Source organism: Ascaphus truei, chromosome 1 (genome assembly GCF_040206685.1).
Source record: "Ascaphus truei isolate aAscTru1 chromosome 1, aAscTru1.hap1, whole genome shotgun sequence".
Classification (NCBI taxonomy): Eukaryota; Metazoa; Chordata; class Amphibia; order Anura; family Ascaphidae; genus Ascaphus; species Ascaphus truei.
The window spans coordinates 464,868,755-464,893,993 of NC_134483.1; the positions used below are offsets into that span (position 1 = coordinate 464,868,755).

General features: G+C 40.7%; 1 protein-coding gene across 6 annotated transcripts in view; it reads left to right on the top strand.

The window, feature by feature from the left end:
- The window catches only part of CLOCK (clock circadian regulator), a 68,530-nt gene that overhangs the window by 11,398 nt on the left and 31,893 nt on the right, over positions 1-25,239 (top strand). For 2 of the 6 annotated variants that reach the window (XM_075566343.1, XM_075566351.1), the window contains exons 3-12: positions 210-269; positions 3,348-3,496; positions 5,117-5,208; positions 6,460-6,549; positions 8,465-8,585; positions 11,557-11,670; positions 12,168-12,248; positions 13,345-13,463; positions 17,506-17,588; positions 18,644-18,750. In XM_075566343.1, coding sequence (XP_075422458.1) covers positions 210-269; positions 3,348-3,496; positions 5,117-5,208; positions 6,460-6,549; positions 8,465-8,585; positions 11,557-11,670; positions 12,168-12,248; positions 13,345-13,463; positions 17,506-17,588; positions 18,644-18,750 — 1,016 coding nt within the window. Of the gene's footprint in view, positions 1-209; positions 270-392; positions 493-3,347; positions 3,497-5,116; positions 5,209-6,459; positions 6,550-8,464; positions 8,586-11,556; positions 11,671-12,167; positions 12,249-13,344; positions 13,464-17,505; positions 17,589-18,643; positions 18,751-25,239 lie in introns of all 6 variants that reach the window. The other 4 variants (XM_075566385.1, XM_075566359.1, XM_075566368.1 and 1 more) reach the window with 4 other exon arrangements.

Consider the following 25,239-nt stretch of genomic DNA (forward strand, 5'->3'; position numbering starts at 1 on the left):
CAAATTATTATTGTTCCAGTTTAAATCAGTTTGTGCACAATAACTTTTAATGCTGTTTAACAGAAGGTACCAGCCTACAGTAATGTAATATTAAGGGGCCTTTCGTTTTGCATGTCTTCTATAGATGTACCTTTCAGCCTCCTGTTATTATCTGTATATAGCTAAGCTACTGTACATGCCCTGACAGCTGTTGTATTTTCCTGTCACAGAGATGATGGTAGTATTTTTGATGGACTAGTGGATGAAGATGACAAGGACAAAGCAAAGAGGTATGCTATTCATTATATTTACACTTTATTAACATATTGCATGCAAGTTATGGAAAGATACATTAACCTTGCACTGAACATCATTTCTGATTAGTAAATGTATTGATTTTTTTGAATGAACAGATGACATTAATGTGACTTATGCCAAACAATAAAGTGAAAAGGTCGGCGCTCCCACAGATTACTTGTGATTTAAAGTGAAATACAAAGTCCACTATACTAGGTGAATATAATTATTGAATCAAAATAAATATAATGTGATTTAATGTGACATTAAAGTGACTGAATTAAAGTGCTTAAAAAAAGCAATTGTGCACATGAAAGTGAATAAGAAATGTATGAGTAAATATAGTGACTTTCTGCTCAAACCCTCCCAAAGGGACCTGTATTCGAAATCCAGGGGGAGCAAGGGAAAACAGCATGGAGAGAAGAGAAAAATCATAGTGCAGATTTCTGACGAGGCTGTCAATAGCGAAATGCGTTGAGTAGACCTTCAGAGAGCCTAGACGCACTACTTTTTTTGACGGGGAGAAAGAAAAATTAAACCGGAAGTGACGTTGCGGGGGAACCTGGAAGAGACGTTCCGTTTACCCCACTTGCCTGATGAGGAGGCAGTGAGACTGTGATCTAAAACTGAAACCCTGGTCTGTTATCACCCAGTGTCTTGGCTCCATTTCCTCTCTGAATGAGAAGAGTGAGCTGCTAGTTCTTGGGAATTTCAATTGACTCGACCCTAAAAACGACAAAATCCAGATACAACTCAAGTCTCTTAACCTAATGCAACTCATTTTCAAACCCACACAGACAAACCTGAAATCTCACAACCATTCCTTGCTAGAATGGATTCGCTCTTCATCCCAGCAGAATCCAATCCTTGGGCATCCTTCCTGACATTTTCAGTGACCATGCACTAATGTACTGTGTAAGGAAAATTAAACCATCCCAATCAAGCCCTAAAGTTCTCCTCACTAGAACATTTAGTAACTTTAACCCACAACAGTTTCTGGCTGACCTCACCAACTGCCCTTGGTACAGAATCGATTTAACTGCCCTTGGCAAAGAACCCTGATTCTGCACTCGACTATTTCCAATCCGAGTTCTTAAAACTCTGTGTGTCACTATGCAGAATAAGAGTAGGGGCGCCCACATTCCGTGGGTTACAACTGACCTTATAGCACACTACCATTTCAGGGATGCCTTGTATAAAAGCTACAAAGTAACTGGCACTACCAAGGATCTTAATTAATACAGATGCCTGCGGAACATGTGCACAAGGCAAACAAGACATGGAAAAGCACAATATTACTCTGACAATCTTCACCAGAATACATCGAATCCAGCTAACTTCTGGAATGTTATCAACAATATATTCCAGCCTTCTAGCCATCAACAACCAAGTATTATCACTAAGGAGGATATTACTCAGACAAACCCCACTGACATTGCAAATACATTCAATGATTACTTTGTGGGGTGTGCTCCTAACTTATTAGCGAAATGCAACACAAACCTGAACATCACTATGTGAGTACTCCTATAGCCCCACCCTCTCCCAACACTGCTCACAATTTTCAAAATGTCCCAGTATCCGAAGAGGAGATTACACAAGCACTCCTCAAATTAAAACTAAGCAGCCAATGTGGACCTGACTTACTACAATCTAAGTTTTAAAGAATTGGTACCCCAGCCATTGCAAAACTATTGCTTTCATTGTCAACTCTATTCTGTCTGCAGGCCATATCCCTATGGCCTGGAAAACTGCCAGAGTTGTCCCAATCTTCAAAAGTGGGGACAAAAACACTCTCAAATTACAGGCCAATCTCTCTTCTCTCAATACTATCCAAAGTCATGAAAAAAATTGTTCACTTCCAATTAAGCGATTACTATACCAAGACAAATTTCCCTAGCCAATTCCAATCTGGCTTTCGCCCCAAACACTCCACGGTAACTACCCTGCTAAAAGTTTGCAACGAAATCCAGTGTGGGATGGAACAGGAACAACTCTCTGGTGCAATATTCCTAGATTTTGCAAAGGCTTTTGATACTGTTGATCATGTTATCTTGCTAAACAAACTCCAGTGCTCTGGAATAGGGAAGCGTGTTTAAACTGGTTTCATTCCTATCAGGTAGATCCCAACATGTGTCCATCTCAGGCTCTATCTCAACCCTTTGGATATCACCTGTGGTGTCCCGCAAGGCTCTATTCTGGGGCCTCTACTCTTCACAGTGTTCATCAATGAGCTTGTAAGGGATTCTCAATACACATGTATGCTGATGACACAATCTTATATGCACACAGCCATAGCCTCTCTGACCTTGAGCACATACTTCAGTCTGACTTTTTGAGACTTGAAAATTGGATTTCCCAAAACTGTTTTTAAACACTGACAAGACTGTAACAATGGTATTTGGGACCAAGGCTAAATTTCTAAAGCTTCCAATGACTGAGCTCCAGATAAGAACCAACGCTAAAACCACCCTAACTCCTGTTACTAGTTTTAAATACTTGGGCATATGGTGTGACTCCCACTTAACATTCGGGATGCACATTGGTACCCTGACATCCAAAATCTATGCCAAACTAGGGGTACTTTACAGGAACAAATCCTCCCTAAGTCTGCTAGTCAGAAAGCGTATCGCACAGCAGATGCTAATGCCAAGTATTGACTATGGGAACATACTATACGGCTCGGCACCCCAAACCCACTGTAGCAAACTTTAGCCAATGTGCCGTTTTGTTCTCCAATGCAACTACAACACACACCACTGTGAAATGCTCAAAGAACTAGATTGGTCATCACTTGTCTAGGTGCAAAGTTAATCTTTCCTGCCTTGCCTTCAAATACTTTCTGGGCAAGCTCCTCACCCCTGTCTGACTTACATTTTTCACTATTTCACTGAGTTCAATCTCGGAGGGATGTGCAGCAAATGTCAGTGAGAAAGTTGTTGCACTTACAAGTACTTGTGGTATTTATTGAATCAAGCCACTGAAGAACATAAGTGTGAGGTGCTTGTTCACCCCGGTATATGTTTTAGATCGCATTGTACAGTACCGTCTTTATTTTCTGCATCCTAAAGGGTGTCTAGGAACAAGTCAGAAAAGAAGCGTAGAGATCAGTTCAATATCCTCATTAAGGAGCTTGGAGCCATGCTGCCAAGGAATGCTCAAAGAATGGACAAGTCTACAGTATTACAGAAAAGCATTGATTTCCTACGGAAGACCAAAGGTACATTTGTGAATCTTTCCTGTATATTACTATAAGTTAACTGGTCCTATCTTTAAAATTAAAAAACCTCTGTGAAGATGGCTTACATTTTTATTTAAGCTGTTAAATCATAGGCTCTAGGATAAAAAAATAAAAATACGGTATTGGTGTGGTATGTATGTATGTAAGTATCGACTCTATGTTTAACTTGACTGTCACTACCTGACAAAACCTTTTGCATAAATGTAAAACTTACACGTGGTCTAATGATATATTACCTTCCTGTATGTTATCTCTTCATGTGTTATCTCTTACATGCACCTCATGAATGGAGCAACCTGCCAGAAACTCTCAAAACCGCCTCCAGTTTATAATTTCAAGACTTCAGCTGTCTCACATTTTAATCTCATCTATAACCTCTGTTCATTTAATGTAACCATGCATTGTCATCATAACTCTCGTCCCAGGATGTACAGACGAGACAACGACTATTCTAAAGCTTACCTTAAACTAGCCCGGTTACATGCTGGGTACATGCTGCGTGTAACCTGGCTAGTTTAAGGCAAGTTTAAGGCATTTCTGCATTGACTAATGACCCATCGGATTAACACATCAGGGGTCCCTGGCCGTCCCATTCAGTTTGAATGGGACGGCCAGGGACCCCCGCTGTTTATCGGATGGGCCATTAGTCAATGCAGAAATTCCTTGAACATGCCTTAAACTAGACCCGCATGTACCTGGGTCTTTTTGGTGATTGACACTGGTTTGTGTTAGAATAACCAGTCGGCACTACAGTACTTCAAAACGAGAGGTAACTCTCAATATATTTATTTCCTAGTAAAACATTTTATACATAAACTACCTTTCTTGGTCATTCGTTTTAATTCTAAATATAAAGTAGTTAGTTTTATACTTTAATCCTATGTTTATTCCTATATGTTTTTTTTTCTTGATTTGTCTGCCCTTTTTGACCTTTTTGACCTGTTGACAGCAGAAAGAGGCATGTAGACCATTTCATAGGAAATGCATTAAAACATTTTCATGACCAGTAAAAGTCCGTTCAGGAAGATCAAATTTAACAGAATTTTTAAATATATTCTGAATTTTTATACAGTAGTATTTGCCTTTATAAGAATAACTATTTCATAACGGTTTGAACTTCAAAAAAAAAAAAACTCAATCTGTTAAAGCTGCAATTCCCCTAAAAATGTCTTATTTGTTTATTTTATGATCGCCTTCTCTGCGGGGCCTGACCTTCAGGTACCCTTTGATTTTTGATATGACTGTAGATTTTTTTGGTGACGGCTTCAGATATAAATCTACAAATGTGATGACCAAAAGAAAGCTGCGGCATCATTACACTTTCTATTAACCACTGTAGAGGCTGACTCTGGAAGCCATATTGTTTCCACGAGATGAGTATTTTTTTTACCATTGTAAAAACTGTGCATATCTTGAGATCTGGTCTGTGATCAGCCTGCTCTCTGGTCAAGTAAAATATAAATTTAAAAAAGCCCATTTTGATATCATTTGGTTATCACGTTTTTCTTTCTGTTGATTTAAACCCATATACAGGTTACTGAAGCTTCATATCCAATATTGCATTATTTCAATAATTCAAATGTTATGTCATGCTTACAGAGATTAGTGCGCAGACTGATGCCAGTGAAATCCGACAGGACTGGAAACCTACGTTCCTTACTAACGAGGAGTTCACACAGCTCATGTTGGAGGTGTGTTTGATCTGCAGTGCTTTTAGTCAATATGTGTTTGTCTAATATGTTATGTGGGATGAAATCGATTGGTCAGTCTCGCAATTCTGAATAAGTGCTTAACTAGCTTTTAAATTGGTAAAAGTAGGTTGACATTATTTTGCAGAGTTTGATGTGCAAAGCGTGTGGATCAACTTTTGAAATCTGTACATAGTAAATATGACCAGGGTTGCCACCACTCCGGGTTTTACCTGGAGACTACAGGTTTATGGGTTGAGATTTAAAATCTCCGGGTTATTGCAGGGCCAGCTGGGAAGTTTGGTGCAGTGACATGTGCGGGACCTCGGCTCTTATCTTCTCTGGCGGCATCTCCCCATTCATAGTCCCGCCAAGATGGCTCCGCAATGTCAATGACAACGTGACGTCGTGGCGCCATGAGGAGTCACTTTGTCATGAACTAAAAAACTTTTTCTTTTCTTTTTTTTTAATGAAGTATTCGGGTTATCATTGATCATAAGGGGGCAAGCCGGATTATGACTTTGTAGCAAAGTAGGCTAAGTATGTGTCTCCTGGAGAGGAAAAAATGGAATCCTCTGCCTGCAAGAGATGCTGGAAACTATTTTATGACTGCAGTGCTGTGCATAGTGGCATAATAGACTTGCACGCACACCCCCAACACATGGTGGCACTCTGTTCTGCAAATACTGAAAAAGTTTATTTCAGAACCTACCCTGCAGAGGAGCATTCACCATGTGGTATGATAAAGACATGGGGGCAATCTTTTCAAGTTTTCAATGTGTTGTGGAAAAAGGGTTTGTGGGGCCTGACGTGTTGTACCTGTGTTTTCATCACACTACTTTATGGTAGAAATGTCTCCATTTTAACGGACAAATACAGAATACTTGTACACACACACACACACACACACACACACACACATATATACATACATAATATATACACACATACATATGGGTTAGGGCAGAGGTGGTGAAGCAGGAGGGGCTGATGTGGTCTATGGGGTAGAGGTGAGGGGATGCAGGCAGGAGAAGAGCTGATGGGATCAAAGATGCAACATAAGTTGTGGCTTTATATTGGATGACCGTTTAAATCCCCTTTAAAACCCAGGAAGTACAGTAATACCGGTAACTTCACCAGTAACTATCTCTGGGACCGGAGAGTTCCTGCAGTTGATAACCGCACTGTTACTGTTATTAGTTATGGTGGATTTCTCCTTCAACATTTGTCACATCACATATGTTTGGATTTTAGGCCCTTGATGGATTTTTCCTGGCCGTTATGACAGATGGAAATGTAATCTATGTGTCCGAGAGCGTGACTCCCTTACTTGAACACTTACCAGTAAGTAAAAAAGCGGCAACGTATTAACCTTTTTTGTGGCATTTGTATTCCCTGAGTGATGTACACCTCCGGCTGATGTAAACCAAAGTGGATGGGGCTCCACTTGCGTTTCGATCAGGCCGACTCAGTGGGAACAGTCTGCCCAAACATTCCCTAGGGCAGGTGTGGCCAACGCCAGTCCTCAAAGGCCACCGACCAGTCAGGTTTTCGAGATATCCCTGCTTCAGCACAGGTGGCTCAGTCAACGGCTAAGCCACTGATTAAGCCATCTGTACTGAAGCAGGGATAACATTAATACCTGACCTGTTGGAGGATCTTGAGGACTGTTCTGCCTAGATAGAGAATTTTTGCCATGGTGTTCTTCTTGCATCAATAAGATCTCAGGGATGTAGCAGGTACATTATAAGGGTATATGTTTGTGACTAATACTTTTTATGTATGTAGATCACATATCATTAAAGTGGATATAATGCTATAGAAAAAGTGTGTGCTGTGCTATTTGTGAAAAGTGTACGTGACTAATCAGTGCACTTAAAAACACTTAAACTTAAATATTATAGTGTGTTCATGTGGCTGCCAATCAGTGAATCTGACCTCCCTGGTCAGATGTGAATAGAAGAAAAAAAGATCCTGTGTGGCACCTAGTGTGAATAATAAAGTGCTTGCAACATTTTTGCAAGTGTTGCTATTGCAACCAATACAGAAACATCATTAAATACTCAGAAAAATCTTAAACAATGTGTCTAACTAATACAACCGTGAACAATGTCCTTTTGAATGTTCAATTACTCCATTGCTGATAATGGGATCAAGGTTGAACTCTGCATATGAAAAGAAAAAACATACCAAACATAGTGTGATAATGTATGTTAAGGTCAATAATAAACCTATTGGTTTGAGAATGGTGAATTCCTCAGAGGTAGGAAATAATCAAGAAAGGGAGATGAAAAAAGTGCATTTTATAAACATTAAAAACAATCACATGTAGAACATTGTGATAAAATCCACTCCTTATGCAAGCAAAAATTGGAATCCTACTTAAAGGAGATGGGTAGATCTTATGCATTGAATAGTAGTCTTTGTAGGGAGTAGCTGCCTCTCTTCCCCAGCGGGAACCTCTGGAGTCCTGGGTGCGGCTTACCCCGGGTGCGTGCAGGTTCTCCTTTGGCCGCCGCCGTGGTGGCTCTGCTTTTCTTACCTCCTACCGGTGCCTGAATGACTGGCTGCCTGGAATCGCGCTTGTGCTATCGCGAGGGCAGAGGGAAAAAGCCGGTTCCAGTTGCAACACAGTTACTTTAGGACGTCCTGAAGTAACGGTGTTGCAACCGGAACTGGCTTTTTCCATCTGCTCTCGCGAAAGCACCTGCGCGATTTCAGGCAGCCGGTCATTCAGGCGCCAGTAGGAGGGAAGAGAAGCAGAGCCACCACTCCAGCGGCCACAGGAGAACCTGCACGCACCAGCGGGTCGGGGTAAGCAGCACCCAATTATTATTATTATTTTTTTAAACGTTGTATCATGGTGGGACCCTCCGGGAAACCACTGAAGGGATTTTACATGTTTGTAGTTTCCTATAACCCCACTAAATACTGTGTATGGCCCACATTGTCACCAATGGAGAGCTGAAACGTCATCTCTCCTCATCTATTAGCCATGGGTGCCAGACCTGGCAGCAATTTTGTGCCCGACGGGCAATTATTTTTGCGGGGGAGACCCTGGAGGGCAGAGGAGCACGGAGCAGCTCCTTGCTGGTTAGAACCCCCACACTCCCTAACCCCAGTGCGGCACAAAACGCTGGCTCCTAAAAATTCTGGCAAGCGTCTAAGTATTTATGTCAACCTGTATAAATATCACATTTATTAGATTTGCTTTCATGTTCAATAATGTTTTGATTTTGTTTTTGTATTCCCATTTTAGTCTGATCTTGTTGATCAGAGTATATTTAATTTTGTCCCAGAGAGAGAACATTCAGAGGTGTATGAAATCCTGTCTACGCACATGTTGGAAAATGATTCTTTGACCCCAGAGTATTTAAAAAGTAAGTGATCTGCAGTGAATGCACGTGAGCAGCTATGCAGGTGTAATAATGTATTGCTGCACACAATGTTTTCTTCTGATCTCACCTGTTTTAGGTGTAATTATAAGCTTAATGTATGTACATTCTGGGCATTCGTAAAATCCTTGCTCTCTGATTGGTAAAAATTCCAGGCATTAACGGGCAGCATTTTGGGCACCCTGGGATTTCATTACTTGGGAGGCTGTATGTCCAGCAGAGCAAGGGGCAATCCGAAGTAGCAAGCGAGATTATCGAGAGGAAAGGGTGGGCAGCTGTGAGAGAGGAGATCATCCAGAGCACCGGGGGGCGGGGGATCATCCAAAGGAGGCATGTTGGGTGGTCAGGTGAGCGGAAGGTGAACGGTGGGGGGACAGGGAGAAACAGACAGGGGTGGGAGGTGGTTTGGTAAAACCGAAATGGGCGATGAACAGCCCATTGGTAATTTTTTAATGATTATAATTTAAAATATAAATATGACCTATAATAGTAGTATTCCCCTTAGAACAGGGCATTATCTGGCCAGGAATGCTTGGGTGGGTTAAAGTAAAATCTTCCACATTTATGGTCAGCCTGTCCTTCTGGGATTATTACCTAAATATTGGATAAGTAAAGTGCGACTCACTGAGAGTGCTCATGTGCATGTCATTACCCAAAATCCCTGGCTGCAGTGGAAACATTGTTTTCTACGTGACAATGGGGAATGACAGGGTTACAGCTAAACTAACTTGTTTCCCTGACTCGCAACTTTCTCCCTTACAATTTATTCCATTGCCCTTACATCTCCACTTCATCTTGAACAGTCTCCACTGAAACTGATTTTGTAAAATAAAAAAAAGCTTTACAAAAGTGGAGATGAGGGAATTGCTGCTTTAAATCCTTTACTTGCCTTCCGATGAACGCCTATAGCAACACCTCATCAATACGCTTCGCTGCTCCCTTTAGTCGTAGCTCTGCTTTGTCCCAGCACTCTTGCTCACCTCTTGTGCTGTGCTCGAGGCTCTTTGCCTTTCTTCAAACTTGTTTTTACAGCTCTCACACCTAAAGCCCTTCACCTCTCACCTCTGGACTACTTCACCACCACAAACCTTATTTCCCATATTGGAGACCAATATTGGAAAACATGCTTCTAAGTGCAGCCTAGTTTCTTTACTGTTCTGTTACCCACGCCCACATTTGCACGTATGCATTTACCAGGCATATTATTAGTAAGGAACTTCCATCGTCTCTGCACTTACACATTCTCCTAGTGTTTCTGCAAGCCTTCGTACATACTTGTATTATAACTCTACATGGGCTTTTATGTCTGCATATATTCTAGTGTCCTTACTTTACCTCGCAGCCCCTTATCTCTGACCCAATTAGCGATAATATTTATGGAGTGATCAAACTCTAGTAAACTCTTGTATCAACCATTATGCTCAGAGCTTCTCCCATTTCCATCCTTTAAAAATATGTTTGCGGTATATATGTCACAGTGTCCCCCCGGACCTCCAAGATCGCGCGAATAATCCGTCTTCCATTTGCCATCTATCTATTGTTATTGACAATAGAAAGTTATTTAATAATTAAAAATAATAATAGCATGTTCTTGTATAGCGCTGCTAGTTTTACATAGCGCTTTACAGAGACATTTTGCAGGCACAGGTCCCTGCCCCGTGGAGCTTACAGTCTGTTTTTTGGTGCCTGAGGCACAGGGAGATACAGTGACTTGCCCAAGGTCACCAGGAGCCGATGCCGGGAATTAAACCAGGTTCCCCTGCTTCCAACTCAGTGCCAGTCAGTGTCTTTACTCACTGAGCCGCTCCTTTTCAATATTTCTACGAAAGCAATCTCTTGGAAGGAGGGTCAAAAAGATGGGGGGGGGGGGGAACATGGGACACTGACAAGAGTTTGTGATTGGAGTTTTTAGAGGGGCTATAAATGTTAACCTTCTTAAGGGATGATTAACCAAGGTCTGAGGGTTGATCCATTCAAATCGGATAACGAAGGCATGATTGGGTTCCTTAACCCGCAATGGACCTTGGTGAATAAGCCCCTTAGTGCTGTAGTATCAAGGTTCCCATTATTTGAGATGCATTGTTAGTCCTTCCAGCACATAACGTGATCCTGGATAAAGTTTACCCGTTATTGGTGTACGCTACATTGACCGGGGAAGGTGGGCCCTTTACATTAATGGCTGCTTTTAACTTGATATAGTATCAGTAGAGCAATATTACATAAATTTAAAGGCCTTTCAGAAATGAGGCTCAATTTAATTTTGCTCACCGAGAGATTATTCACTAAACAGGGAACTGTACCAGTACTTGTGAGCTCATTGAAGTGGACTTATTGCTTGTTACGGTCTGCGACTGATTACCAAATCAATCTTAATTAAATTGTTTATCTAGACCAGGGGTGTGCAAACCTCCTGTGCTGTGCCCCCACCCCCTCCCCCCCGCTCTTCTGCTCGATCACCCCCCCCCCCTTACCTTCAAAGAAGCGGCATTTGACATCACGTCTCCATGGTAACGGGTGTCATTTGACGCCGCATTGCAATGGAGACGAGTGAACAAGAAGCCGGTAAGTAAATTTACAGAGGCCTCGCACTCTTAGCGTGAGGACTCTGTAACCTCTGCGCCCCCCAGTTTGCGCACCGCTGATCTCGACCATATATGGCAGGTAAAAATAAGAGACTACAACACTATATTTTTATTTCCACGTCACATTCAATGGTAGTTGTTGGTCTGTTTTCCAGTCTTACATGCCAAATAAGTAATTATTCTTATATAAAAGTGCACACCCACCCTACTCTGATTATCCTGTTGGGAAATCATACAGTAATTTAATGATTCTGAAAAAAACAAATGGCCTTTTTTTCTATGAAAAAATAAGCTAAAATGATCATGTATATCTTGACATAGATCTTGACTACAGATTACTGCATCATGTTGAAAACAATTTTTGTCTGTTTCAGCAAAAAATCAACTTGAGTTCTGTTGCCACATGTTGAGAGGCACAGTAGACCCAAAAGGGCCAGCCACCTATGAATTTGTCAAATTTATAGGAAATTTTAAGTCATTAAACAACGGTAAGTTACACACAGGATGTATATATATGCTGAGTTTTTTTAAAAATGGAAGTGTACTGTATTTATACAAAATTGCCCATACATTACACTTGTCCTAAAAGAGGAAACTCGTAGGAATGAAGTTAATCACCTAGATCCTTTCTTTTGTGCATGGAAATCGTCTCTGATCTGCCGAGTAGAGAAAGGGAACATAAACAGCAGAAGTTGGCGTATAAACTCTCTACTGCAGGTTTTTGGCCTAGTTAAAGAAAAATTAAATTATAAAAAGCTAGTAAAAATAATAATATTTAGGTTGGTTAATCAGTTTTAAAGGGCACTGTGAGGCTCCCGTTCAAAATAGGTTATATTAGGTGGAGCGGCACCTTTTTAAAGATTGGATTATTTTTGTCAAAGTTTTAGATGTAAATTAACTTGTCTTTGCTTTAGGTTCGGCATTTTTTTCCCCCCACAGCATTGGTTTTTATGGGATAGAAGTAATTTGAGCACATTATTTTCAGGAGTGTGTCCCCTGATTTATCATCTTGCAATGGACCCTTCTTATCATTTTGCCATTCAGCCTGTGAGCTATGCATTTTCAGGTGATGCATCTCCTTTTTTGTTTTAATTGCTTGCCAGATGTTATTGAGGTTGTGACCAATGAAATGAAAACCCAAGACTTCAAAAGTGGGCAATCCTTTTTATTTTTTTAAATACGTTTTGGCATTATAAAATGCAGTGTTGCTTTGCGCATTTAATCACCTTACCACACCTGAGTAAACTTTCAGGTGTTTCCTGTAGTTTGTATACAACACATACTGTAGCATAATGATGGCAACTTTCAATGAGCATGCAACTGCAGTCTCACTGTAATGTGGTATTTCTATAAGGTTTATATAAATATATTTGCAAATTTCCATTTCAATCTATGAAAATTAGAGCACTCATTACAATTTTACTCCTGTAGAAGAAATACTCCTGTTTCTTTTTGTTTTCTTTTTTGTCTAATTTAAATCTGGCTTTTACTTACATTAAATAATGAATTACATAGAAATCGCTGTGTTAATCAAGTTGCGATAGTGCAGAGTGAATGTGTACACGGTATTAGTTGATACCTTTTTTTTATTTGGACTGACAATTGATATTATAAGACGAGCTTTTGAGTGGTCTCTCTCTTCCTCATGTCTGACCTGATAAAGAGAGAAAACTCTTGAAAGATTGTGTTATAATATCAATTGTTAGTCCAAATAAAAAAAGGTATCACCTAATATGGAATACTCATTTATTTAAGTAATAAAACCATTTGAAGTTAAATCAGCTCTATTAACTGCATTCTGCGTCTAAGTAAGCCAGGCTTTGTATGTATATTGTTAGATGCAATTCCTCCTAAGTGATCTATTTACCTTTGTAGGTACCATCATTTTGGGGACAAATCCAGGTCATATCACTATTGTGATGCACAGCATTCCTCATATTTTGTTTCCCCCCAAATGCCGTGCACAGCACATTTTAAATGTCTCCCGTACTTCTCAGTCGTTAAACCAAGGACATAAAAATATTAGTTTTGAGGGATTGTGGCTTTGACCCCTTTGTAGCCACATCAATGCGTTGCAGAGTTCTGGCAGCATACGTGATACCTGTGAAAAATCGAATGTCTATTATAATTTTTAGTTCATGTTATAAATGTTTCCCATTCAGTGCTCAGCTCTACGCATAATGGTTTTGATGCTGCATTGCAGAGGTCACTTAGGCCTACACATGAAGAGAGAGCTTGCTTTGTAGCTACGGTAAGGTTGGCTACACCACAGTTCATAAAGGTATGGCTCACCTTTTGTTAATCATGTGAAACAAATGATCTGCTTGCATTTGTAGGAGTTGCAGAATGTGCTTGGGATATGCTGACCGTAAGGAAGTGTGAAAGCTAGGAGGCAGTAGGTTCTGAAGGTTTAAAGTGTGAGAGCAGCGGAGACAATTTGGCACAAAAGTGACCGCTTGGGGCAGAGCACAAGAGGCAAGCAGATGCCCAGTGACATATACCAGGGGTGAGCAAACTTTTTATGACGAGACCCCCTTTTCTTCAATGAAATTTCTCGGGGCCCCCACCTGCCTGATGTAATCAAAATCACATGAAGAAAAAAACCTTTATTAAACGGTATACAATGTAAATACAAATATGTCTAAATACTTATTTCAACAGCTCGTGCTTGCAAAATTAGGCTGCGTCCATGCTGCCGCTGAGAGCGTGACATCACCAACTCTCCAAGCATGAGCACAGGGTGTCCTGCATAATTTTGCAACACGAGCGGGGAGGCATGGATCAGGCTATTTTTGTGTGTGTGTGTGTGTATTGACTGCTGCTGAGCGCGCTTCAAAGTCAAATTTGTTTGTCTCCCAAAGCGCACGCCCTCCAGTTTGCGCACCGCTGCATTTAATCACTACACACACACACAATCACAACACAGACACAGCACACATACGCAATCACAACACACACAATATCACAACACACACAATCACAAAACACACACAATATCACAACACACACACAATCACAACACACACACAATCACAACCGACACAACACACACACACTAAATCACAGCACACAATCAATCACAACCAACACAGACACAACACACACTTAATCACAACACAGACCACACACTCATATGACAACACAGACAACACACAATCATAAGTCACACACTTTCACCTGGGGAGGAAGTACTACTGTAAGCATGCTCCTGTCCCCCATGCTGCTGAAAACTGGGGCGGGTAACACAGGAGGAGGAGGAGGGCTTGTCCGTATGCAGGGAAGGAAAGCCCCGTCCCCGCAGCAAGGACCCGCCCCCACAGCAGGCAGACAGCACAGAGAAGCAGCAGCACGGAGCTTGGCTGCCGGTGCACAGCTCTGCCCGCCCCCACGTCATCTCTGCACGCAGCCTGCAGTCCACCTACATAATCTTGCGCCTCCCAGTTTGCGCACCACTGAGATATACTGTAGAAGCAGAGATGTGGGTTACCAGCCATGATGGAGAGAAGGAGACCTTGTAATGTGGAATGTGATGCAAAATTAGTAACCAGAGATAGATTTAGGCAGAGAAGGGTATAATGAAAGCATGATAATTTTATAGCAGCATTGTTTAAAATATTAGAGCTGAAGCTTTTAGGCAGGAAGAGAAATGAGACTCAAAAATCAAGCATTTTTTCATTCTTGCCTTTATTTTCTCTTCTCATTCATTTTTTGGGGGGCGTGGGGTGAATATTCGTATTAAACCATTTTTGTAGGGATGAAGATCTGATTTTTTTTCTTCAACCCTGACAACTGGGGAATTGCTGTAGCATCCTTTAAAGCAGGGGTTCTTAACCTGTGGTCCATGGACCCCTTGAGGGTCCATGCTGCAAGTCCCAGAAAATAAATAACAATACATTTTTAGAACTGCCTAAAACAGAACCCGAAAAATGTGTTAAAAAGGTAAACTACTATGTAACTCTGACGATATTTATCTTCTGCAAACCAGTATTGGCAACCACAGAGGCCCCATATTTCTGTCACTCATTGTAACCGCTCTGGAGTTCATATATTTTTCCCCTGCTAATTTTTAAAGTATTTTTATAAAAATATATATTATTTAGTAGTGTGGGAGTCCGTAGGTAAATACTTGAAGATCTAAGCGTCCATAGGCTCAATGTTTAAGAACCACTTAAAGTGTTAGCACAAGTGCATAGTTAGCTCCTTGCAACTTCGTATTTATTGCACATTGTGTGATCTTTGGTATGGTGGCTTTTGTGTCTAGGTTTACATTTTAAACACCTTTAAACCCATGCAAACTTGAGTTATTCACCAAATATTACAATGCTACTGTACCTGCTAAGTGCTTTCACTACAGTTCCAGTATATCTTGCTAAAAGGAGCCTTTACATTTAAGTCGACCAGCAATTTGTGATTAGTATGTGGTTCACATGCACGCGAAGGAGGTTGGATGTTATCCTTTTTTTTTTTTTTTCATGCTTGTTTGGCTTCTTGGCAATTTTGGCTGCTCTGTAGTTTGTTTGTTTGTTTTTTCAGAAATCTAAACCGGTTTCCCCCACGTAATTTTTTTCTGCGCAAGCCGCCCAGTTACCAAAATACGTAACAGTGTAGTTACTGGTGTTCACCTCCCTTTTCGGGAGATCAGTATGGCCACTAAATCTTCCTAATGGACTGTTATTTAAATGTCCAGCAAGAACAAATCGACAGGAATCGCAAACATTACTTCAGTTATTGCGGTGGCAATAATAGAAAAGAGGGATTCTGTGTTATCCTGTGGATGCACAATTGGTTAATGAAATTGAATAAATTGTATGTCCCATCTTGCAGCAGACATTAAATGATCAGTCCTACTTAAATAATTTGTTAAAGGACAGTATCTGTGCAGAAAATGGTTTACATTCACCCACAAGCTTTAAACACTTAAGATCAGTGGTGGAACTACCATATTTGCAGCCAGATCAGCTGCAGAAGGGCCTACCACCTTTTAGGGGCCCATCCTCAAATGCTTTGGTACGCAGTTTCAGCACTTTATTATGCAGAACAGTGTTCCGGCAGTTCTAAATGCCCCCCTCTCTTCACACCCCTTCCCTGGGGCTTACCCGGCGACGGTACCCCATCCACAAAAGTTAGGCCCAACTTCCGCAATCACTGCACGGACGGGCTCCCTATATCGCCTACAAGTAGGGCCTCGCAGCGAGAAGGGAGGGAGGGGGAGCTTTTTTTATTTTGTATTTTTTTTTTTTTGCACTGGGCGGGACTTACTAGTGACTAGTTCCGCCCCTGCTTAAACATTTAGTTTTAGTAAAATATTGATAAACATTCATTTTTCCAGGTGCTGAAATCGACTTTTCTAAGAATTTTTTTTATCTGTATTTCAAAAGCAATGAAACACATTGTACTGAAAGAAAGAAAAAGAAAAATCAATGCTTAATAAGCAATTATGTGCCTAAGGTTTTTCATTGTACTGCCAATCTGATGCATGTTACTCTGGGAGGGAAGCAAATTGAAAGTTCAATCTATTTGCAGATTTATTGGCCTGCAAGTCATTGTGTAGCAGAAAACTGCATTGTTTTCAACTGCACTGAAGAGATAAAACTTTATTGTGGTTAACAGAATTATTTCTGTATTTTTGGACTTCATTGCACAGTATCAACTGCACTTTCCTGTATCCGTCCCATGTTGAATCTTAATCGGGAGGTTAAACAAAACATCCATCCAGCATATCGGAGCAGGACTGTGTGTACTACAGCTGACGCTGGATATCTTCTCGTGAAAGATGAAATGTGTAGTCTAGTGTTAGCACGAGTGCATAGCTAGCTCCTTTCAACTTTGTATGTATTGCACATTGTGTGATCTTTGGTATGGTGCCTTTTGTGTCTACGTTTACATTTTAAACACCTTCAAACACTCGCAAAATTGAGTTATTCACCAAATATTACAATGCTACTGTATGTGGTTCACATTCACGCGAAGAAGGTTGGATGTTATCCTTTTTTTTTTTCATGCTTGTTTGGCTTCTTGGCAATTCTGGCTGCTCTGTAGTTTGTTTGTTTTTTCAGAAATCCAAACAGGGGTCCCCCATGTTAAGGATTAGAAATGGCTTGTTTTAGTTCTTTAGAGAGATTCTGTCCACGGTTTTACATAACATAAGTGATTAAAATAAATGCAAATTATAAACAATCTTAACAGACTCCATGTTTAAGGCTGGTGTATGAATGTTATGCATTAAGATGTTTTTTATTTTAGTTCTGTCATACAAACAAGATTTTTCTATTCATTTTACACCCTGAAAGTTTATCTATATCGATCTGTTTTTTTCCCTTAAGGAAATGTGCACTGTGGAGGAGCTTAATGAAGAATTCACATCTAGACACAGCTTAGAATGGAAGTTTCTCTTCTTGGACCATAGGTTGGTATTTCCGCTGACAAATCTCACTATTTTTTGCTCTGTATCGACACTCCTGCCTTTCTTCAGAGGGTTAAGCTAGTGTAATTATTCTTTATTCTTGGTTATAAGGTTAATGGATCTTCGTAACAAAACCACAACAGTATCTTATAACTATGTTCTGCGTCAGATACAAATGCACAGACACTTTTTTTAAATCCATTACAATTAACCCTGATTTTGTTCCATTTTAAATGAATCTTTTATGCTGTCTACCAAGAATCTTTCCTATTCTTTTTATTGTGTAGCACTACAAAAATATCTGTTTCTATTATTTTTTTAGTCTTTTTGGGGGGAGAGAATGTACCCTTGAAACATAGAATTTGACGGCAGATTAACCCATTTGGGCCACATAGAATGCCCATTTGTGGGCAGTAATAGAAATAACAAGCTTCTTTCCCTTTCAATAAAGTGTCTTTGCTGTCTATTGCACTATCGTGATTTGCAAGATCAAACTTGCAAGTACAGAATATTTCAGATATATTTTTTATTTTTTCTGTGTTTTTTATTTTTTAAGGTGGTGTAATTATTCGGGCTGAGCCTCACTCTTTGCCACGAATCAATAGCTCCATTCAGTTCTAATGCCTTTTTGTTTACATCCACTTTTTTATTTTGCTTTATATTGCTTTATATATTTCCAAAGGTAGCTAGAATTGTACAGAGCTGTGTATGTAAAGTGTTAGTTTCAGCAACTCACCTCCAGGCATCCTTGTAAAATATACACTGAAGTTTATAGAAACGCTGAGTGTATGTTTATTCATTAGTACAAGTTTAGGAATGGAACACTAAATTGGCATTAATAAAGACATCAAATCCCTTAGGACTTACTAGGAAACGGCAAAATGTAGCAGTATCTCCTGTTAGCTATGAGAATAGCTTAATAGAAAGCAGATAATAGGTTAAATACAGAGCAAGTTAACAACACTTTGGGGGATTGCAGGTGTAAAAGCAATATATATGTAGTGCCTTACCCTCAAACTGCTTCTTTATACTGGCAACTATTTTCTCTCGTTATTTAGGGCATCTCCAATAATAGGATATTTGCCTTTTGAAGTGCTGGGGACTTCTGGCTATGATTATTATCATGTGGATGACCTGGAAAATCTTGCAAAATGCCATGAACACTGCAAGTATTTGTATTCAACTCTTCTAATTCAACTCATCAGAACTTGAGTTAGTTGAAAAGTCACGTGATCCATATTTGACCACTGAAAAACATTAATCTGCCTCATTTCCCTGGCGCACCTTGTATGTGCATGTCCTATCTTTCCTCGTTCCTTCACTGGTTCATTCTTCATACATTCAAAATAAAAGATCTACTATCTAATAATCCAGGGGTGGTCTGTCTAATGAAGGAGTATAAAAGAAAAATAAACTGAAAAATTGATTTGAGGAACAAGACAAAATCGTTAACATTAACAAACATTCCATTGGAAACTTATGGATCTTAACATTTTTTAAATGAACACAATTTTAATAGTTTTTTTAAACAAAAACATGAAATAAATCAAATGTAAATAATTTAATTAAAATTAAATGAAAGTTATTGCCCATTTTTTTTTTTTTGTGAGCAGACATTTTTGGCAATAAACTTTGTTAAAAATTAGTACAGATCTGTAGTGACAGATGGTCATGTGGACGCCGTCTGAGAAATCACATTGAGACATTTTATATTCAGATCCTGTTTTTTTTTTTAATTAGGATTTCAAGGTTTTTTCCCCTCAAATTTGCTTTGTAATATTTAAAAAAAAAAAAAAATGTTATCCTTGTTTACTTTTTGTGTTATTTAGTTTAGGTTTAGCTATTAATTTATACCGGATAGAGGGGGCAGTGGGACAAAATATGTTTGCCCATTTATAGGCCCACCTAAAAGAGGTTGGCCACTCCTGTAATAAACTTGGTGAGTTACAGTATAACAAAGGATCCCACAAAACGACTAAATAACTAATACATTACTTATTGCAAGCTACTGGAAAAACCCTAATTCTAAACCAAATGCTATATAATATGCATTACAGACTTACACCAATACGAGGAAATAATTTTAACATTGCATTTCTTACAACCCCACAAAATATATTTGGCACCAATATTACTCTGGAATCTAAGGCTGCGTCCACTGTGCCGCTGACCGCGCTCATGCTTGAGTGGTGACGTAATAAGCAGGGGGGGTGGGCGGCATGGCCGTGGGCGTGGCCGAGCAGTGACACGAGCTGATTGGCTGAGGAGGTAATGTGACCCTTCAGCGCGCCTGAAACACAATTTTATCTGTCTCGGTAAGCGTGTAGCGCCCGTGAGCATACGGCCACATGCCGTGTGAGCATGTCCAGACAGATAAAAATGCATTGTGTTGAACACGCCAAGTGCAGTCAGTGGCACAGTGGTTGCAGCATAAAACATACAAAGGATCGCACAAAGAAGTATGATGCAAATGAAAAAAGAAATCTGGACTAAGTTAGTGGGAAAGTCCCGTTAACAAATTCTTTACAAACCACAGGTTACCTCCTGCCACACTCAGATCCACTCAGGAGAAGGAAACTCTGTTTTCAAACTACTCAAGTCTAATTAGTCACCATTTACTAAGATGGCACATGGGCAACTCCCAGTCACAGCATCATTGATAAGCAGATGCTTGAAATACTTTGCCAAAACACCAGACTCTGTGGTAACATTATTTAGGTTAAAAAATACATATCTAGCAAGAGTTTAAGAATTGTTTGTTTTGTATGGGATTTGTAATTTTTTTCTTGCATTTTATTGTGTAGGTCAGGGGTGGCCAACTCCAGTCCTCAAGGGACACCAACAGGTCAGGTTTTCAGGATATCTTTTCTTCTGCGCAGGTAGCTCAGCCACTGATTGAGCCTCCTTTACTGAAGATGGGATAACCTGAAAACCTGACCTATTGGTGGCCCTTGAGAACTGGAGTTGGCCACCCCTGGTGTAGTTCATGGCATACACTGGCAGCACTAACGTAACATTATTCTGTAGATCTTATTTTGATAAGGATAAGTAATCATATGGAACATATTTGTGCGAGAGGAATGTTAAACATTCTAAAAAATATATATATATATATATATATATATATATATATATATATATATATATATATATATATATAATAGAGAGACAGTTGGCACTCCAAATACAAAACAATAGTTGCGGTGCATGTCCCATAGAGATCAAATAGAAAACGGTAACCAACTCAACAAGAGTAAACAAAGGACAGCACTCAGTGGTAGAGGAAAAAAACTGTATTCAAAGTAGACAGCAGCACAAACAAGACCAACGTTTTGGGTCCTCACAGGGGGACCTTCCTCAGGGCAGTGCCCACATACATACACACACACACACACACACACAATTACAATAGAGACCAAGACATGCTACTTTCTACTATTTGCTACTTGCCTCTTTTTCAAAAAAATTTTTTTATAAAAGCAAATGACAGCAATTTTTGCCTGTGTGGGAATCGTAAGCGACTAAGCAGTTCTGTTTGTTGTGTAGTGCTGTATGTATTCCTCATAGGAAAAGTTTAGTTAAAATATGGCTTTCTGTTTATATGTAGCTGTGAAAGTGCACTGGAAAAAAAGAAACCAAGCACAAATCTGTTGTAATAGTTGAGATGTTGCACTTTTCAGTAAAAATCATAAAGCCATTCTAAGATGAGACATTCAGTCTCTGTGGTTTACATTTAGGTATCCCATCATATGCACCTTCAAAAATACCCATGTTGTAGAACATCAAATATTATAGATAAGGTTAATAAATGAATACATTCGATAGTTCTAAGTTGAAAATTATGTACAAGTTATTTTAGCATACATTTGAAACTGAACCTTTAACATGACTGTGCCAATACTTATAACAATGGATTAAATGGCTGCACTGTTTTATAAACACATCTGGAAAATAAGAGGCTAAGGGGCTTATTCTCTTTTTGCCAAAGTGGCCAATCGAAATTCCCTATTGAAGTACTAATCTATTTTAATATTCCCAGCACTCTTATAAAGAAAATCAAACAGACTATTTATGTATGAAACATGATGTTAATCATTCAAAACATAATATAAACTTATCAAACCTTTGCCACTCTGATAAATTGCTCTGGAATTCTGACGAGACACATTTTTGTGGTACAGCTGAACCCCGTTATAACGCAGTGCTTGGGGTCCACATAATGCCATCGCGTTATAACGTGGATTGCGGTAAAAAAATGTCCGCTGCGATCAGAAGTTTTGCGTCCTCCGGATGGCTGTGTGTGTAGGCAGCAGCACGATCCCAGAATCAAGAGAGGTAGGAGGTGTGTGTGTGTGTGTGTGTGTGTGTGTGTGTGTGTGTGTGTCTCCGTGTGTGTCCGTTAGCAATAAAGCATTGAATATTTTTATAACAAAAAAATGCAGCTTAGCTTTTTAAAAACGGGAGCCACGCTCAAACCGTGTTGTATCGGATCACGCTATAACGGGGTTGAGCTGTATATACCACTGATACTCACTCACTATCTTGAGCAACGACCCAGTTAAGTACAGCGAGTTCAAGCAATATCCTACATGTGTGGTTGATATAGATATATAGATATAATGTTTTAAGACATTTTGAATGTTTCTAGTGTAGGAAGCATTTCCAAAGTGATAGCCCCTTCCCCTTTTGATAGGCTCTACGTGTTTCGCTTCCTTGGAGGTTTCATCAGAAGATTTCCAAGGAGGAGAAACGCGTAGTGTATCTAGTGTATCCAGCGCACAGCCAAAACTGAGGGGGAGGTTCCAGATCTCGCAACCTGCCTACCCTGAGCTGCCTTCAGAATTTCAAAAGTGAGTCGCAACCTGAAAGTGAGGAAGGCAAAAGACGCAAGTGCTTCGGTGTACCGAGTGAATAGAGCAGAGAGCACGCCTTGAAATGTGGGTTTTGCTAGAGGGGGAGGGAGAGACTTGTATATACAGTACGTGTTTTCTGTGGTTTCTTTGCATTTTCTTTATATATCAACACTGTTTCACGTGAGGTTGTCATGATATTGTATTGTATGTCTTTATTTATATAGCGCCATTAATGTACATAGCGCTTCACAGTAGTAATACATGGGGTAATCAAATAAATAACAGATAATATAAATAACAGATCATGGGAATAAGTGCTTTAGACATAAAAGTAACATTTCGGAAGAGGAGTCCCTGCCCCGAGGAGCTTACAGTCTAATTGGTAGGTAGAACGTACAGAGACAGTAGGAGGGAGTTCTGGTAAGTGCGTCTGCAGGGGGCCAAGCTTTATGTATCGTGTTCAGAATATCCACAGTGCTAATCATATGCTTCTTTAAGCAAGTGTGTCTTAAGGTGGGTCTTAAAGGTGGATAGAGAGGGTGCTAGTCGGGTACTGAGGGGAAGGGCATTCCAGAGGTGTGGGGCAGAAAGTGAGAAAGGTTTAAGGCGGGAGAGGGCTTTAGATAAAAAGGGGGTAGAAAGAAGACATCCTTGAGAAGAACGCAAGAGTCTGGATGGTGCATAACGAGAAATTAGGGCTGAGATGTAAGGAGGGGCAGAAGAGTGTAAAGCTTTAAAAGTGAGGAGAAGAATGGAATGTGAGATGCGGGATTTGATCGGAAGCCAGGAGAGTGATTTCATGAGGGGAGATGCTGAGACAGATCTAGGAAAGAGTAGAATGATTCTGGCAGCAGCGTTTAGGATAGATTGTAGGGAGACAGGTGAGAGGCAGGAAGGCCGGACAGCAGGAGGTTACAGTAATCAAGACGGGAGAGAATGAGGGCCTGAGTCAGAGTTTTAGCAGTCGAGCAACAGAGGAAAGGGCGTATCTTTGTTATATTGCGGAGGAAAAAGCGACAAGTTTTAGAAATGTTTTGAATGTGAGGGGGGAATGTGAGAGAGGAGTCGAGTGTGACCCCTAGGCAGCGTGCTTGGGCTACTGGGTGAATGATTGTAGTTCCAACAGTAATGTGGAAGGAGGTAGTAGGGCCAGGTTTGGGAGGAAGTATGAGGAGCTCTGTTTTAGCCATGTTGAGTTTAAGGCGGCGGAGGGCCATCCAGGATGATATAGCAGAGAGACATTCAGAAACTTTGGTTTGTACAGCAGGTGTAAGGTCGGGTGTTGAAAAGTATATTTGTGTGTCGTCGGCATAGAGGTGATATTTAAACCCAAAAGATGTTATTTGGTCACCTAGAGAGAGTGTGTACAGAGAAAAGAGAAGAGGTCCCAGGACAGAGCCCTGGGGTACCCCCACAGAGAGATCAATAGAGGAGGAGGAGGTGTTAGCAGAAGAGACACTGAAAGTACGATGGGAGAGGTAGGATGAGATCCAGGATAGAGCTTTGTTCCGAATACCTAGAGTATGGAGAATGTGGAGGAGAAGAGGGTGGTCCACTGTCAAATGCTGCAGAGAGGTCGAGTAATATGAGCAGAGTGTAATGACCTCTGTCTTTGGCAGCATGGAGGTTGTCAGTTATTTAGTGAGGGCTGTTTCGGTGGAGTGAGCAGAGCGGAAGCCAGATTGTAGAGGGTCTAGGAGAGAATAGGTGTTGAGAAAATGGAGCAAGCGAGAGAATACAAGACGTTCAAGGAGTTTAGAGGCAAAAGGCAGGAGGGAGACAGGTCGATAGTTAGAAAGACAGGTAGGGTCAAGCTTGTTGTTCTTGAGTAATGGTATGACTGTTGCATGTTTGAAGGAGGATGGAAAGGTTCCAGAGCAGAGGGAGGAGTTAAAAATGTGTGTGAGCGTAGGGATTATAGTAGGAGCAAGAGGTTTTAGGAGATGGGAGGGAATGGGGTCAAGAGGGCAAGTGGTAGAGGGAGAGGAGGCGATAAACAGCGACACATCCTCCTCTGAGACAGTGGAAAAAGAGTCAAGGAAGGCAGGAGGAGAGTTAGGAAGAGGTGTAGGATGGGAGGAAGAAACAGAGGGGATGTTCTGCCGTATGGATTCCACCTTTTCCTTAAAATAGTCAGCAAAGTCCTGAGCGGAGATGGAGGAAGGAGAGGCAGCTGAGGGTGGTTTGAGTAGAGTATCAAAGACAGAGAACAGTCGGCGTGGGTTAGACTTGTGCATGTTGATTAGTGCAGAAAATAGGCTTGTTTAGCTTGCGAGAGGGCAGAGTTGAAACAGGATAGCATAAATTTGTAGTGAAGGAAGTCTGCGAGAGTGTGAGACTTCCTCCAGAGGCGTTCAGAGGAACGAGTGGAGGAACGCAGCATGCGCGTGTGGGAATTTAGCCAGGGTCTAGGGTTAGAAGGACGAGTGCGGCAGAGAGAAAGCGGGGCATGTAGATCAAGAGACGAGGACAAGGCAGAGTTGTAGTTCCTGACCAGGTTGTCAGGGTCTGTAGCAGAGCTGAGAGAGGAGAGGGTGGAGCTTAAAGTGGACTCAAAGTCAGGTAAGTGAATAGAGCGCAGGTTTCTGCAGAACCGGGGGGTAGATGGAGGTGGCGAAGGGGAGAAGCGAGATAGAGAGAATGAGATGAGGTGATGGTCAGAGAGAGGAAAAGGGGAAATGGAGAAATCAGAGAGAGAAAAGTTTTTAGTGAAAACCAGGTCTAAGTAGTGGCCATCCTTGTGGGTGCTGGCTGCAGTCCACTGTTGAAGGCCAAAAGAAGAGGTTAGAGAAAGAAAGCGG